The sequence below is a fragment of the Notolepis coatsorum genome (assembly GCF_963971535.1).
Source record: "Notolepis coatsorum genome assembly, chromosome: 8".
Lineage (NCBI taxonomy): Eukaryota > Metazoa > Chordata > Actinopteri > Aulopiformes > Paralepididae > Notolepis > Notolepis coatsorum.
This window is the reverse complement of record NC_140172.1, coordinates 128,973,276-128,988,485: the sequence shown is the minus strand read 5'-3', so window position 1 is coordinate 128,988,485 and position 15,210 is coordinate 128,973,276. Positions and strand designations below refer to the sequence as shown.

The 15,210-nt window shown below is 41.1% G+C and overlaps 1 protein-coding gene across 1 annotated transcript in view; it reads right to left on the bottom strand.

The window, feature by feature from the left end:
• myo7ab (myosin VIIAb) overlaps positions 1-15,210 on the bottom strand; it is a gene marked incomplete at both ends in the record, with an annotated part of 96,631 nt that overhangs the window by 10,170 nt on the left and 71,251 nt on the right. The window contains 4 exons of the mRNA XM_084320296.1: positions 3,749-3,862; positions 6,305-6,410; positions 8,007-8,162; positions 8,467-8,610. Coding sequence (XP_084176422.1) covers positions 3,749-3,862; positions 6,305-6,410; positions 8,007-8,162; positions 8,467-8,610 — 520 coding nt within the window. The remainder of the gene's footprint in view (positions 1-3,748; positions 3,863-6,304; positions 6,411-8,006; positions 8,163-8,466; positions 8,611-15,210) is intronic.

Below are 15,210 nucleotides of genomic sequence, written 5' to 3'. Positions count from 1 at the left end.
CTGGTCCAAAAAAAAAAAAAAAAAAAAAAAAAATATACTTTTTTTTTACTTTTTTTTTTAAACTTTTTTTTTGGGCCAGTGTGTGGGCCAGTGTGTGGGCCACTAATGTGGGCCGGTGTGTGGGCCAGTGTGTGGGCCAGTGTGTGGGCCAGTGTGTGAGTCGGTGTGTGGGCCGGTGTGTGGGCCAGTGTGTGAGTCGGTGTGTGGGCCACTAATGTGGGCCAGTGTGTGGGCCGGTGTGTGGGCCAGTATGTGGGCCGGTGTGTGGGCCGGTGTGTGGGCCAGTATGTGGGCCAGTCTGTGGGCCGGTGTGTGGGCCGGTGTGTGAGTCGGTGTGTGGGCCACTAATGTGGGCCAGTGTGTGTGCCAGTGTGTGGGCCAGTATGTGGGCCGGTGTGTGGGCCGGTGTGTGGGCCAGTGTGTGGGCCGGTGTGTGGGCCAGTGTGTGGGCCAGTGTTTGGGCCGGTGTAGTGTGTGGGCCGGTGTAGTGTGTGGGCCAGTGTGTGGGCCGTATGTGGGCCTGTGTGTGGGCCATTATGTGGGCCGGTGTGTGGGCCAGTGTGTGGGCCGGCAATAAAACAATAAACAAGTTGCATAAACTAAATCAGATTAAAAATGATCACAGTTCTGGTTTGCCTTAAGATGCAGTTTAAGATGGGTCTTGAACATGGAGTATGTAGGGCACTCTCTAATCACAACTGGTAGGCTATTCCAGTAGTTACCACTTTTAACAGAGAACACAGTTTTTGCAATGGTAGTATACCGAAAAGGCACCTTACAGTCCCCTCTACTGATGGCCCTGGTGGTAATGCCAGTGTCTGCTTTCTGTTGGATGAACTCATTCAATGGGGGAGGGGCAAGTCCATGCAGAACCTTGTACATGAAGCAAGTATATTTGAAAACTTGGAAATTCTCGAAACTTAGCATGTTATGTTTTTTTAAAACATTACAGTGATGAAATGAAATTGGTTTCCTATCAAATACTTTTATGGCTTTTTTGTAGAGTAATTCTATTGGTGTAAGAGTAGTGACATATGAAAGAGACCAGTTGATAAAACAGTACTCGATGTGTGATAAAATCATTGAATGCAGAAACATCCTTGCAGCATTAACTGGCAGGCAGGGCCTGATCTGCCTGAAGTTTTCGATGTTAAACTTGACTGTGTTTGTCACTTTCTTCACATTACTTTTTGAAGGTCAATGTAGAGTCCAATGTGACCCCAAGATACTTGAATTAATGTACAATGTCCAGCTCCGCCTCTCCCAGAAACACATTAGAGTGAGTGACCTCTACTGGTGACTTTGTGAACATCATACACACTGTTTTCTTGGTGTTAAGTGAAAGACATGCTTTTGTTAGCCAGTCTTGAATGAGACATGAGACATCAGTGAATGATATTCACGTTTCCTCCCAACCGCGAGTAGGCCTAGAAGCGCAGAAATGGAGAATGCAAAAAAAGAAAGGGTGGAGCTGAAAAAGCTAGAATTGCTAGTGAAAGACGCAGAACAATGTTCTAAAATTACAGACATGTTTAGTAGAGGAAGGGCTGGCGTTAGAGTAGCTGCTGCTGCTAATGATGATGAAGTTCAAGTGGAAGGAACCAACAGTAACATGACAGGTGCGTGCAGTAGCCTAGTGCATATTCTACTGTTGGTGTGTGCCGGTTAATGAGGGCTAGCTAGCCTATACTAGTTCTTGCAGTGATTTCAGTCATTCTATTACAAGACAATGTGCTTTCCGTATTCCTGATTCCTTACAGCACGTGGACGTAAATAGTCGTGACTCGTGACGTTTTTTCTCTGACTAAAAGTTTAGTTAGCAATGTTAGGACTAGTGCCCACCACAGCATCAGAAGCTAAAGTGCTAACCTAGAGAGCCAATCAGAACCTAGGACGGGCTGCAAATTAATTGGCTACTAATATTATAATAGTAAATACTCAAATAAAATACTATTATGTTCCCTTTCAAATTTTCATGTTGATATAATATTGGTAATCTAATTGATTGAATTGATTAGTTGCCATTTTACATGCTTAAATAAGATGTACCTTAGAATTCCCAACAGTTAGCCATGTTCTCGATTAGTCTCATCTACATGTTTGTAGATAACCACAGCTAACTAGCTTAAGCTAACAACTAGGTCAACTACTACCCCGTAGTTAAACAAATGTGATTGCATATAACAGCTAACTGCTACAGCTAAGTTGGTAGTTAGCCTATTCCATTAATGTTGAATGTATTTATGAAGGTTGTTGATGGTGGTTGGCGCTGAATAGCAGACATGATTCCGTCAGTCTGCCACAGGGAAGCTGTGTTTGCTGATGCTGCTCACGACCACCAGTAGCGTATGACTGTGTGAGTGTGAATGCTTGATGGTTTCTGTGAAGCGCTTTGTGGAACAATGCTGATATACAGTTAAGAATGAGTAATTCGCTTTTGGTTTTTAAGAAAATGGTTTGTAAAGCTATTTTTGAAAACTACAAGGGTGAATAATACTGTTTTTTTTTTGCTATTTTCTTTTAGAATACTGTTTTGGAGTCTTAATTTTTTAAATTTTTGTTAAGAATATAGGACAGGCATAGGCTATATAAGCATTGCTTCAGTCTGTACCTTCTCAGTCACTGTAAAATCAAATATTGTTAAATGATGGTGTATATTGTATTGTGTGAGATGATGACTGAATAAACTACTACTACTACTACTACTACTACTACTACTACTACTACTACTACTACTACTACTACTACTACTACTACTACTACTACTACACTACTACTACTACTACTACTTTGGGTGTTTTCAAAAGGCTGAAAAACGCTGTATGAATTCAAGCCATTATTATTGATTGCTGATGTTCTTCTTATGCAGTTGACTGAGGAAAGAGAGAGCGCCCAGTCCAGCACAGCTGACCCTGAGGGGAGAGAGAGTGCCCAGTCCAGCACAGCTGACCCTGAGGGGAGAGAGAGAGCCCAGTCCAGACAGACAGACACACAGAGAGAGAAAGAGAGAGAGAGACACAGAGAGAGACACACAGAGAGAGGGAGAGACACAGAGAGAGAGATACACACACACACACACAGAGAGACACATACACAGAGAGAGAGAGAGAGAGAGAGAGAGAGAGAGAGAGAGAGAGAGAGAGAGAGAGAGAGAGAGAAAACAAGCTCTTGGAATGGGTGTCTGGGAGGAAGTGGGGGGTCTTTCAATGTTGATTAAACGGCAAGCAACTAATGTCATGAGTGCCAAATTAAAGGACAATAAATCCAATCTAACTGAAATTGTCTAGCACAGACCTTTTCTATGGATCAAAACCTCAATATTATTATGGTGTAGTTAATACTTCATGTATCCTTAATCCCTAGGCTAATGAGGCACTAAGATGTTAGTAAAAAAAAAAAACATATGCCAATGACAGGAAGTAACGGTATATATATGTGTGTGTCTCTGTGTGTGTGTGTGTGTGTGTGCACTGTGCATGAGTGCACATCTAGGGGCGGTGTGTAGATTTGGTCTCCCTGATGTTGACTCCTTAGCCACAGCCTTGGGTTGTTTAATACTAGACAAGTGTTTCATAACGGCCGTTGTGTGGGCCGGTTTCGGAGCCGGTGCGTGGGCCGGTGTGTGGGCTGGTGCGTCTGAATGTCCCGGGCTGAATTTGTGTCCCAGTCCGCCACTGCCTCTAGATGAATACCAGATATCTAGGATGTAGTTTCTACAGTGATACCACACACCCGATGGTCTCGTTACCTTGTCAGTGATCTTGACAAACAGGCTGAAGCCTTCGGACGACTTGAGCAACAGTCGACCGGAGATATTGAGACAGAAGTCTTTGGCCTTGGTGCTCGACTCCACCTCAAACGCCTGTAGGAACAAGAACGCACACAGTGTCATAGACGTGAACCATCAGTCTGATGAGTCAAAGTGTCAAAGATATGAGTCAAAGTGTCATGCATGTGAACCACTACTAGGGGCAGAGTGACTAATTGTGAGTGACTGACTAAAAAGAGATCACGGATCCATTAAAAACATGGTCTGATATACTTTATTTTCTTTTTACTTTTTTTTTTAACTGTATGAAACACAATCTTAGGGGGCTCATACAGAACCAAGCATTTCACTGTAATGTACATGTACCTTATGTGACAAATAAAACAAAACTTGAACTTGCATCTCAAAGAGACTGTATTGTTGGGAACTAAACCCCACATTATATCCACTGGTAGACTGCCACCTAGTGGTTAAATGCATGCTATTGCTATCTTGGTGCCATGTAATGCAGGTACCTGTGAATTAGATGTGTGATGATGACATCACCTGCACCAATATCAGCCAATAGCAGATTGCAACAGCAATAACATGCAGATGGCATCTCAGTGGATTTAATTGATGGATTGAAGCCTCTTGGCTTTGACTGCTGCTGTTCTTGTCAATGACTCAATATTAGTTTACCAGTGTTTTGAGAGTGTGAAAACGAGATGTCATTGTGGGATTATGAATTTAATTTATATTTGCAAAACATGCAGAGCTCAACCAATCACGGGTCATTTTCTAGATTAGAAATGTCCTTAATCCAACACCTCTTCTCTTTCAAATGCTTTGCCTATATTTATTGTAACATAAATACAACCAATAGGGCATACAGACCCTCATCTGCACATTTGTTTACATTTCTCATATTTTTATATTCAGATAAAAATGTATTTCCTATATTTATGTCTTTCTAATATTACCCTGCCAATACCTGTACCCCCCCCCCCTCCCCCATGCTGCTATGATGTCCGAATTTCCCCAAGAGGATCAATAAAGAAATATCTTATCCTAAAAACTGTTTTAACATAATTGCACTTTTTTCCCTCATATTTTTATATTCAGATACAATTTTATTTCCTATATTTATGTCTTTCTAATATTACCCTGCCCATACCTGTACCCCCCCCCCCCCCTCCCCCATGCTTCTATGATACCCGAAATTCAACTTCACGCTCGACACTGCAGACAGAGATTCCTTCCGTTCTGGTTAGATTATGGAAGCGCGTGCTGTGGGCATTAACGCTGCTGTTCTAGAGCAGGGGTTCCCAAAGTCAGGGTCGCGACCCCCAGGATGGTCGCAAGCCGCTGCGGGGGGGGGGGGGGGGGGGGGGGGGGGGTCGCCAGATGATTTAAAAAGAATTATACAAAAAATTAAAAAAAAACCTAATATTATTATTTTTTTTTTTTTTTTATGCAGTCAGGCCACTGAACTTAGAAGCAGGCCAGGCCAGTGTTTCTAGTTGCAGCAGCGCAATAGTTAGATAACCTAGGTGGGGAACAACCAGGAGATCACTGCAACTCACACAAGTTGGAGAACTATCTCTCTCTCTCTCTCTCTCTCTCTCTCTCTTGCTCTCTCTCTCTTGCTCTCTCACGCACGCACGCACGCACGCACGCACACACACACACACACACACACACACACACACACACACACACACACACACACACACACACACACACACACACACACACACACACACACACACACACACACACACACACACACACACACACACACACACACACACACAAAGGGAGCCGCATGTGATTGGTGGAGGCGGGACCCTTACAAAAACTGTTGTTGCTAATCATTGACACATGCTAGCCTGTAATAATCCCCCCCCAGAAAAATCTACTTTGCATTTGATATATTGCAAATATATGCCATCACACACACTGGCATTTAAAGGGTTAGAATTATAAAATGAATATGTGGTGTTATGATCAGGGCTGAAGTTGAATAAAAGATTGTATTATTTTCAATCTGACATTACAAAAAAACTGAAAATCCATCAAAATCAGTGTTGTTGCTAATCATACATATGCTAGCCTGTTTTTTAACAATAATTTGTGATGCCATCACAAACACTGGCATTTAAAGGGTACAAATAAAAAAAATCCTGCACCAGAATGCAGGAAATTAAGTCTTTGTAACAAGAAATGTCCTGGTGGGGGACCCCCAGACCCCCTGCTTAAAAAGTGGCCTGACTGGGGCTATATTTCGCACTATATTTCCTGGCCTGAATGATTTCCCCAGTCCGGCCCTGGTTAAAAGCCTCCAATGCTTATTAGTGTGTGTGCGTTTGAACGTGTGCATGTTTCAACCATACATTTCCATTTATATAAAAAAAATAAAAAATAAAAAAATTTATTATTATTTTTTTCTTTCTCTCCTATAATAGTGGGGGTCGCGGCTCTCTGACACCGTTATTTGGGGGTCGCGGCCTGAAAAGTTTGGGAACCCCTGTTCTAGCGGACTGGACCGCTCACCTCATCCGTGTCGTCGGGGAAGTAGACTTTGTGGAAGATCTGAGTGGTCTTGTGCTGAATGGCCTCCACCTCCACCAGGTGAGGGGGATACTTCCTGGAGCCGTTCCTGCAGCGCATCGTCAGACACCAGGCAGCGCCAGCAGAGAGAGAGAGGGGTGGATGAGGAGAGGAGGAGATAGATATAGAAAGAGACACAGTGTGTGTGTGCATGTGTACTTGTGTTCTGAACTTAAGAGGTAACAACCCCCTTACAAAGATGTTGGATTGGAATTCTGGATTCTATCAAACTAGCTCAAATGACTTGCTTATGCTCAAGGTTCCCTGAGCTTGTTCTAATATTGGAAAGACTGCTTTCTCCTTTAGTGTTCCATACTCTTGGAACGCTGTAGAACGCACTTTAAAGTTTGATACTCTTCCAACCTTTGGACAATTTATACCTATAATTAATAACCATTGTATGTCATTTTGTAATTGCTTTTAGTCTGCTTTTCCTGTTTCCTGTTTTTATCTTATTTTAACTTGATTTTATCGTGCTGATTACTTGTTTTTAATCTTTTTTTAATCTATTTTAATTGTATACTCAACGTCACTGTAAATTAGGGAAACCTCAGTGTCCCTCGAGTTTAAATAAAGGTTGAATGAAAAATTAGGACTTGAGGGGGAATTGAGAACAGATTTCTGGCTTACCTGCATGTTGGCTCTGTGCACAGAGCCTGAAGGGTCCTCTGACCCCTTTCTGCAAATCCACTCAGCAATTAGGTTTGTAAAAAATGCCCCCTTTTCAACACATCACTGTGACTTATACACATCTGTAAATTGGCCAGCGTTACACTCTTGGTGAGAAATTCATTGGCTTACACTCATTTACAAAACCTTCCTTGGTCTGACTCCTCCTTATTTGATACACTTGTTAAAATGGTCATCTACTCCCTATAACACCAGAGCTGCTCACCATATCTCTGTAACACCAGAGCTGCTCACCATATCTCTATAACACCAGAGCTGCTCACCATATCTCTGTAACACCAGAGCTGCTCACCATATCTCTATAACACCAGAGCTGCTCACCATATCTCTATAACACCAGAGCTGCTCACCATATCTCTATAACACCAGAGCTGCTCACCATATCTCTATAACACCAGAGCTGCTCACCATATCTCTGTAACACCAGAGCTGCTCACCATATCTCTATAACACCAGAGCTGCTCACCATATCTCTATAACACCAGAGCTGCTCACCATATCTCTATAACACCAGAGCTGCTCACCATATCTCTATAACACCAGAGCTGCTCACCATATCTCGCTAGATGTTCCCCATGGTAACACTTCCTTTGGTCAATCCTCCTTTCGATTTGCTGCTCCCAGCAGTTGGAACGAGATGCTAAATACTTTGAAAATGGACAAATTGACCCTCCTTACTACTTTTAAGGACTCTATCGCAGAGTTGTTTACACACACGCAACAGTAACCCAGCCTTTTAACTGTAAATTGTCTGTTCTGCTTCATGTATTACATATCTTGTAATTTTATTTGATTGTTTGTTTGATGTGCGTTTAAATTATTTCCTGTTTGTGTAGTTGTGAGGGTTATGGTTAGGGTTACGCCTAGGGAATGAATGTTGTCAGTGGGATGTAGTCAATAGTCCTCACAAGAATAGTAATACAAGAATGTATGCATGTGTGTGTGTGTGTGTTACCGTAAGGCCTTCTGTAGGCGCTGCATGCAGTCTGGAGCTAAGGGGTGGTGTTTCTTAGCCTGGAGGAACTTCTGGACGTGGGGCAGCAGGAGGTTACTGGGAGGGAACAGTCCTGTACACAACCACAGCAGCTCCCAGCCCTTGTCCTCACTGTACCTTTACACACACACACACACACACACACACACACACACACACACACACACACACACACACACACACACACACACACACACACACACACACACACACACACACACACACACACACACACACACACACACACACACACACACACACACACACACACACACACACACACACATTAATCATGCTGCACGTCAAGTGTACTGATTGATGGAATGTCAAATGAATTCATAAAACATCAAACATGTGCACATGTGAGTATGCGTGCAGATGCACATGTATGTGTGTGTGTGTCTGTGTGTTGCAGACTTACTTAATGTGATTATCAGTGAGCTGCTTGAGGATCTGACAGAAGATCTCGTCTTTGAGCACCTCGGCCTTCAGCGCTCCCTCGAAGATCTGGTCGGTCAGCTCGTTGACGGAGCGAGCGCGCTTGGACGGGTAGTCGCCCATATACCTCAGGACAGGTACAATCACATCCAAGTCAAGGAGCAATCACACAGAGCCACTTGATATTAACATTGTAACAGAAGGATGAAATGTATTCAGTATAGTATGTCCATGAAAATATGTAGCCTGTTTTGAGAGAAAGGAGAGAGAGAGAGAGAGAGAGAGAGAGAGAGAGAGAGAGAGAGAGAGAGAGAGAGAGAGAGAGATATAGGTTATGTTTCCCACATGCAATCACAGTCAGTGGAGGCTGCTGACCAAATTTTTAGGTGAAGCACAAATTATTATATTATATTATATATTAAATAATATTTTTAAAACATCCCCCACTGTGTGTCAGTGGTCAGTGGACACAGATGAAAACATATTAACATTAGGTGACAGCGGACCTGACCAGATGAAAACATATTAGGTGACAGCGCACCTGACCAGATGAAATCATATTAGGTGACAGCGCACCTGATCAGATCAAAACATTTTAGGTGACAGCGCACCTGACCAGATCAAAACATATTAGGTGAAGGTGACAAGGAAGCCACAGACTCATACCCCCCCGACACTCAACTAACCGCCTCGGACAGTCCTTCATACCAGTGGCCATCAGGCTCCACAACAGTGGGCAGCGACTGCTGCCAGACATCGACCTAGAACTAATAGGAACCCAAGTAGGACAATAACACTACCTTATGCATACTGCACCTTATGTGGATACTGTGATACTGTGAATAATGAATAATGTATATTTCAGTTAGTTAGATAGTAAATTATATTGACCTATTTGTTTACACTGCTTGTGTTGTTTTCACTACCTGTACCCCCCCCTTCCCCCATGCTGCTATCATGCCTGAATTTCCCCAAGGGGATCAATAAAGGAATATCTTATCTTATCTTAAAAGGAAAGATGAAATTACCTACCTGGGTTCCATCCTATAGAGGCAAATCTTTCCTGTGACAAAATGGGATCCAATGTAATAAAACTAAGTCAACCAACAAACTAGATTCCTGTACCGGATCTCCTCTCTGGTAAACAAGAATACCTTGAAGACTCTAACAGGAGCACTCATTCAAGGGTACTACGACTATGCTTGCACCTCATGGTACCAAAGCACCTCAAAGGCACTAAAAACAAGATTACAAACATCACAAAACAAACTGGTCAGACTACTGCTTGACCTTACTCCTAAAACCCACCTCACCCCTGTCCACTTTGACAACCTAGGATGGCTTAGAGTAGACGACAGAGTACAGCAACTTGCAATGGGCCTGGTCTACAAGATACACTACACCACTAAGATACCCATGTGCATGTCGAAATACTTCCCAAAGGTCAGTGAATACCACGACCACAACACCAGAGGGAGTTCCACAAATCATGTTCAACCCAGATAAAATAATAATAATAAAAAAAAAAAAAAAAACGTTTTTTTTTAATAAAAGAAAATAGTCATAACTTAGAAATTAGATTGCATAGGTCTATGAATCGATATCGCAATTCTGTTTCAATTAATTGCCCAGCCCTACAGTGTGTACAGTAAGTTAGCTTGGTGATTATCATTGTGATGTAGGCTAAGCTGCCTAGCTACTGTTAGCATACAAGCACTGTAGCTACTTACTTTTTCATCCACAACGTTTTTTCTGATCCAGATGCATAAATCCACTTCTTCATGTTGCTCAGTTGCTGGTTTATACTTCGGTCCTAATGTTGGCGCAAAGTTTAATTTAGCCTGACTTGTTATAGCTGTACAGCTTACTAACTACTAAACAACAACTTTCTCATAGTCTCAACTTTCACATAGTCAAAATGGGTCCAGCTGCATGTGAGGAGGATAGGTTTAGCTCGGGCCAATCTCAAGTTTCTCAAGTTTCTTTATTAGTTGTCATACAGAAGTACAGAATACTTTTATACAAAATGCTTCTTTATGTTACATTTTGTATAAAAGTATTCTGTACTTCTGTATGACAACTAATAAAGAAACTTGAGAAACTTGAGATTGGCCTGAGCTAAACCTATCCTCCTCACATGCAGCTGGACCCATTTTGACTTTGCAATGCAGAAATCTCTGATTGGATTTGCAAGGCTGCCAATCATATTCAACCTCCGTGTATTGGATGTCAAGGGCTGTCAATCAATCAATCCTCCATTCAATGGCAAGAGTTTAACTGCACAGACCGTTCTTAGATGAAGTTAATAGCCTATTTTGATTCGCTGTTATTTATTATTTATTTAACAATGGGTCACACCTGTGAAGTTTTCTTCACGAATAATTACTGCAGGCAATACTGCAGTGCAGGCCTGCTCAGAGCTGTCAATTTTGGCCATTTTTGAAGAAAAAAAAAATCACTGGCATTTTTTTACAGAGGAAAACATTTATAATAAAAAAATTTATAATAATAATTAAAAAAAAATATATATATATATATAGTTTTTAATATATAGGTATATGTAAATTAATAATAATTATGAATTATGAGTGAATTTGTGTTTCACGTGTTGTCATAGAGAAACCTCCACTTAATCACACAGAAGGTCCTCTTTAAATAATGTGCTTATCATTTTTCAGAAAGTGACTCATTCAATATAGAAAAAACACAACAAAGTATTAAAGTTTAACCTCACCGAGTCCACATGGCTTTTTTACATACAGTTACGACTTTGTATGAGATCTCACGGTGTTCCATTACTCATACCAATTGAACACCACAGATACCACAAATTTTTCTATGAAAGAGATACATTGGGAGGTTTTGTATCAGGTTTTTATTATCAATTACTAACGTCCTCGTATGAAACCCTTCAACTAGACAATGTCTGGAGGAGGGATATACCAGACCTGGAAAATGACTTTGATTGGCAAGGAGCCTGGGCAAATGTCCGACTTACATCAAGGAACCCGGATCATCAACAAATCAATCTGAACTATATTCACAGGACATACTTGACTCCTATAAGGCTGTGCAAAATGGGGCTTATACAAGACTCCAAATGCTCCCAATGTACAAATGGGGACGAAGGAACATTTATGCACATGTATTGGGACTGCCCACCAGTTAAGGCATTCTGGAAAGATGTGTCCCAACAATTATCAATACTCGTATTTTGGAATATACCTGTACACCCCGCGGTATTGCTATTGAATGATGTTTTTGAGTTTGCAGTGAATCCACAACTAAAAAGATTGGTTTTATCGGGTATCACAGTAGCTAAAAAACTGATCGCATCACGTTGGTTTCAACCGGAAAAAATGTGCCGGAAAGTGTGGTTTCTTACATATCTCGATGTGATATATCAAGAAATATCTACAGCAAGAATTCTGGGGCTCAATGAATCCAAAATGTCAATGTGGTTAGAAGTGGTGGAGAGAATAAAAGCTAGCCTATAATGGTGATGTTTGGTTAGGAGTGAGGGATAATGGAGGTACTATCCAAGAGGGGGTCCGGGAGGGGGGGGTTTGAGCTGGAGCATATGTGTGTAGGGTTTTAGAAAATAGGTATTAGGGGTATATTATATACTAACATTTATATAATTGTAATTTCGCTGGATATACACTGTATACGGTTAAAATGTTATTATTGATTATTTTTGTTTTATCCTGTTTCTGTACTTGCATATATTTTAACCACCTTTACTGAAAGTTTCATTATACATTGTGTGTTGAGTACTGACTTTTAATAAGTTTTGTTTTGCAATAATAAAAAAAATTAAAAAAAAAAAAAGAAAAAACACAACAAAACGGCTGATCAACTAACAGTCTTGGTCGGCTATCGACTGATTCATCAACTGAGAGGAAGCAGCCCTACATTGTATCAAACTAACCTCAAACGAGAAATGATCAATTCAGACTTGGTTGGTTCTATAGTCTCCATGTCTCGACCGTTTCATTTAACTTAAGATAATTTCCATTCGTATTATATCTATAAGGTAAGTGAGCCAATCCATTGCTTATTAGGTAATGAATGAGAAGATTGCCATCTTATAGCAAGCATCCCCTCGGATGTACAACCTTATACGTATAATATACGTTTCTGATGTGTATTCAGGGAAATGGGTGAATCGTAATTCAGCAGAGTTGTTTGTGGGAAACACTTGATTTCTGCCTTTGTGAATTTTGAGATCAAATAAATGACTTGGTCCCAAAACAGCTGAACTGCTGGACATTCCCACACCATGTGCAAATAGGTACCCAATGTTTTTGAACAGCAGAGTGTACTATTTGGACTGTCTTGTAATATTACCAAGTATCTCTTTTGGGGGAGTAAAATACAATCTATGTACAAATTTGAAGTGAAATTTGATGCTCTGGGTTACTGGATGCCAAATTAATATTCCTCCATATTCTTCCGCAGTCAATAGGGATTTTCTTTTCTTTAATGTATATATGTTATGTGTGTATATGTATATAGACTACCGTAATTCCTCTAATAGTAACCCCGGCTTGTATTTGTTTCAACTGTAGCGGATACCAGGCTTGTATTAGGAGGAGGCATGTATAAGAGAGAGGCTTATATTTCTAATTTTCAAACAGATCATAATGAATAAATCAACATTTTGTGTCAGTTTGAACCCAGTAAAATGTACTGGGTTCATTTATTGAAACCAAGTACTGTATGAAATACGGTAGTCAACAGTGCAATTACAGGTGGTCAAAAAAAGTAAAATAAAGTAAAATAGTGCAATCACAATACTGGTATAATAATAATAACAACTTCGTTTTATACAATTCTGAGGTAGGCTTACTCTCTTGGTAAACATTAACACCATACCATTATATGGTATTTACTGCACAGCCAGGCCAGCATATACATGAAACCCGGCTTGTATTAGGAGGCCGGCTTATAATTGCTTAGCTCAACAGCGCACCCGGTCATTAATAGAGACCCGGTTTTTTATTGAATACCGGTTACTATTAGAGGAATTACGGTATGTACCCTAGAAAAATGTGTATGTGTGGGTGTATTCTGCCCTGCAGGGACGGGGACAGAGTTCACCTGGTTCACCTTCAGAGACACAGGGTTCACCTGGTTCACCTTCAGAGACACAGAGTTCACCTGGTTCACCTTCAGAGACACAGAGTTCACCTGGTTCACCTTCAGAGACACAGAGTTCCCTCTACATGTGTTGGTATTGATTCTGTGTCCCTCCGTAGATGTGCCAGTGTATCTGTTGTACTTCTACATGCATTGGCCCTATGTAGGTATATATGTATGTACTACCGATATGTACCATGTGTACGTGTTATGTATGTATATATTCACAGATGCAAGCATTAAACATAAATTATTCACAGATGCAAGCATTAAACATAAATTATTCACAGATGCAAACATTAAACATGAATTATCCACAGATGCAAATGTAGCACTTTCAGTAACAGATAGACGCCATGGACCAGTTCTAGGTTTGAGGGAAGAGTGGTATATAAAAGGAGTAGTAGACCAGAGACAGAGTAAGAAACAATAACCAGCTATTTATTAAGCACAGCGCTGATGAGACGAGACAAACAACATAAAACAGGTTAGTAAGGTATCCCTTTAAGGTTCCTTAATTAACCCTTTCTTGACTTAGAAAGGTTTTGTTTGGAAGGGCGGCTGGGTGGCGCAGCGGACATTGCGTTCGTCACCAACGCAAGAGACACCGGTATCGAATCCGGCTGTCAGCGTTGCCTCCGGCTTGGGCCGGCCGTCATACTAACTCAATTGGCAGAGTTAGCGGGAGGGAAGTCGAAGGGTGGTAGTCTGGTCGTTGTAAACAGCGACTCCTACAGGTCGGTCAGGGCGCCTGCACAGCAGAGACAGGAAAATGACGGGGGCAGTGTGAGCCTCCTACACGTTACTCCTCGCCAATGAGAGTCCGCGCTGGCAGGTGAAAAGATGAGACTGGCTGCCTCCACATGTATCGGAGGGGACATGTGATGGGCTTCTATCCTCCCTACGACCGGCCAGTGGGGGGCACATGCAAGCAACGATCAGGACAGGGGAGGGAGAATTGGCACGAGAGGTAAATTGGGATGGGAGAAAAATCACAGAAAAAGGAGGAGAAAAAGTAGATAAAAAAAAAAAGTTTTGTTTGGTATCTCTCTAGTTTCTAGGTTGATTGAATCAACTTATTTTTGTTTCAGACGTCTGATAAGAATCTCTAGCCAATAGCTAGATTTAAAGTTGGATATATTAATTGTATCCTTTTTGAGTTAAATCCTTATTTTCTTTTCTTTTGCAGGTGCGGATCGGTAAATACTAATTAACTTTATTATTGTTCAGTTATTCAAGTATTTTAACTTAAACCTTTAAGTATGCAGGGAATGCAAGTACCTTTTTAGGTGAAATTACCCTTTAAACTATTTTTTTGCAGGTGAAACACAAAGCAAATCACCAATGAAGTTCACCCTCAATCAATATCGACATAAACAATGTACATCAATCAAAATAAACAAGATACAAAAGATGTAAAGGTCTTTGGAAGTCCCTGTGAATCAAGTTCAATCAGTTCATAAAATACGAAAGATATATGAAAATCACACACACACACGCACGCACGCACGCACACACACACACACACACACATGCACTAACTAAGGAGAGTGTGTACTCAACCACACACATAATACACTAACTA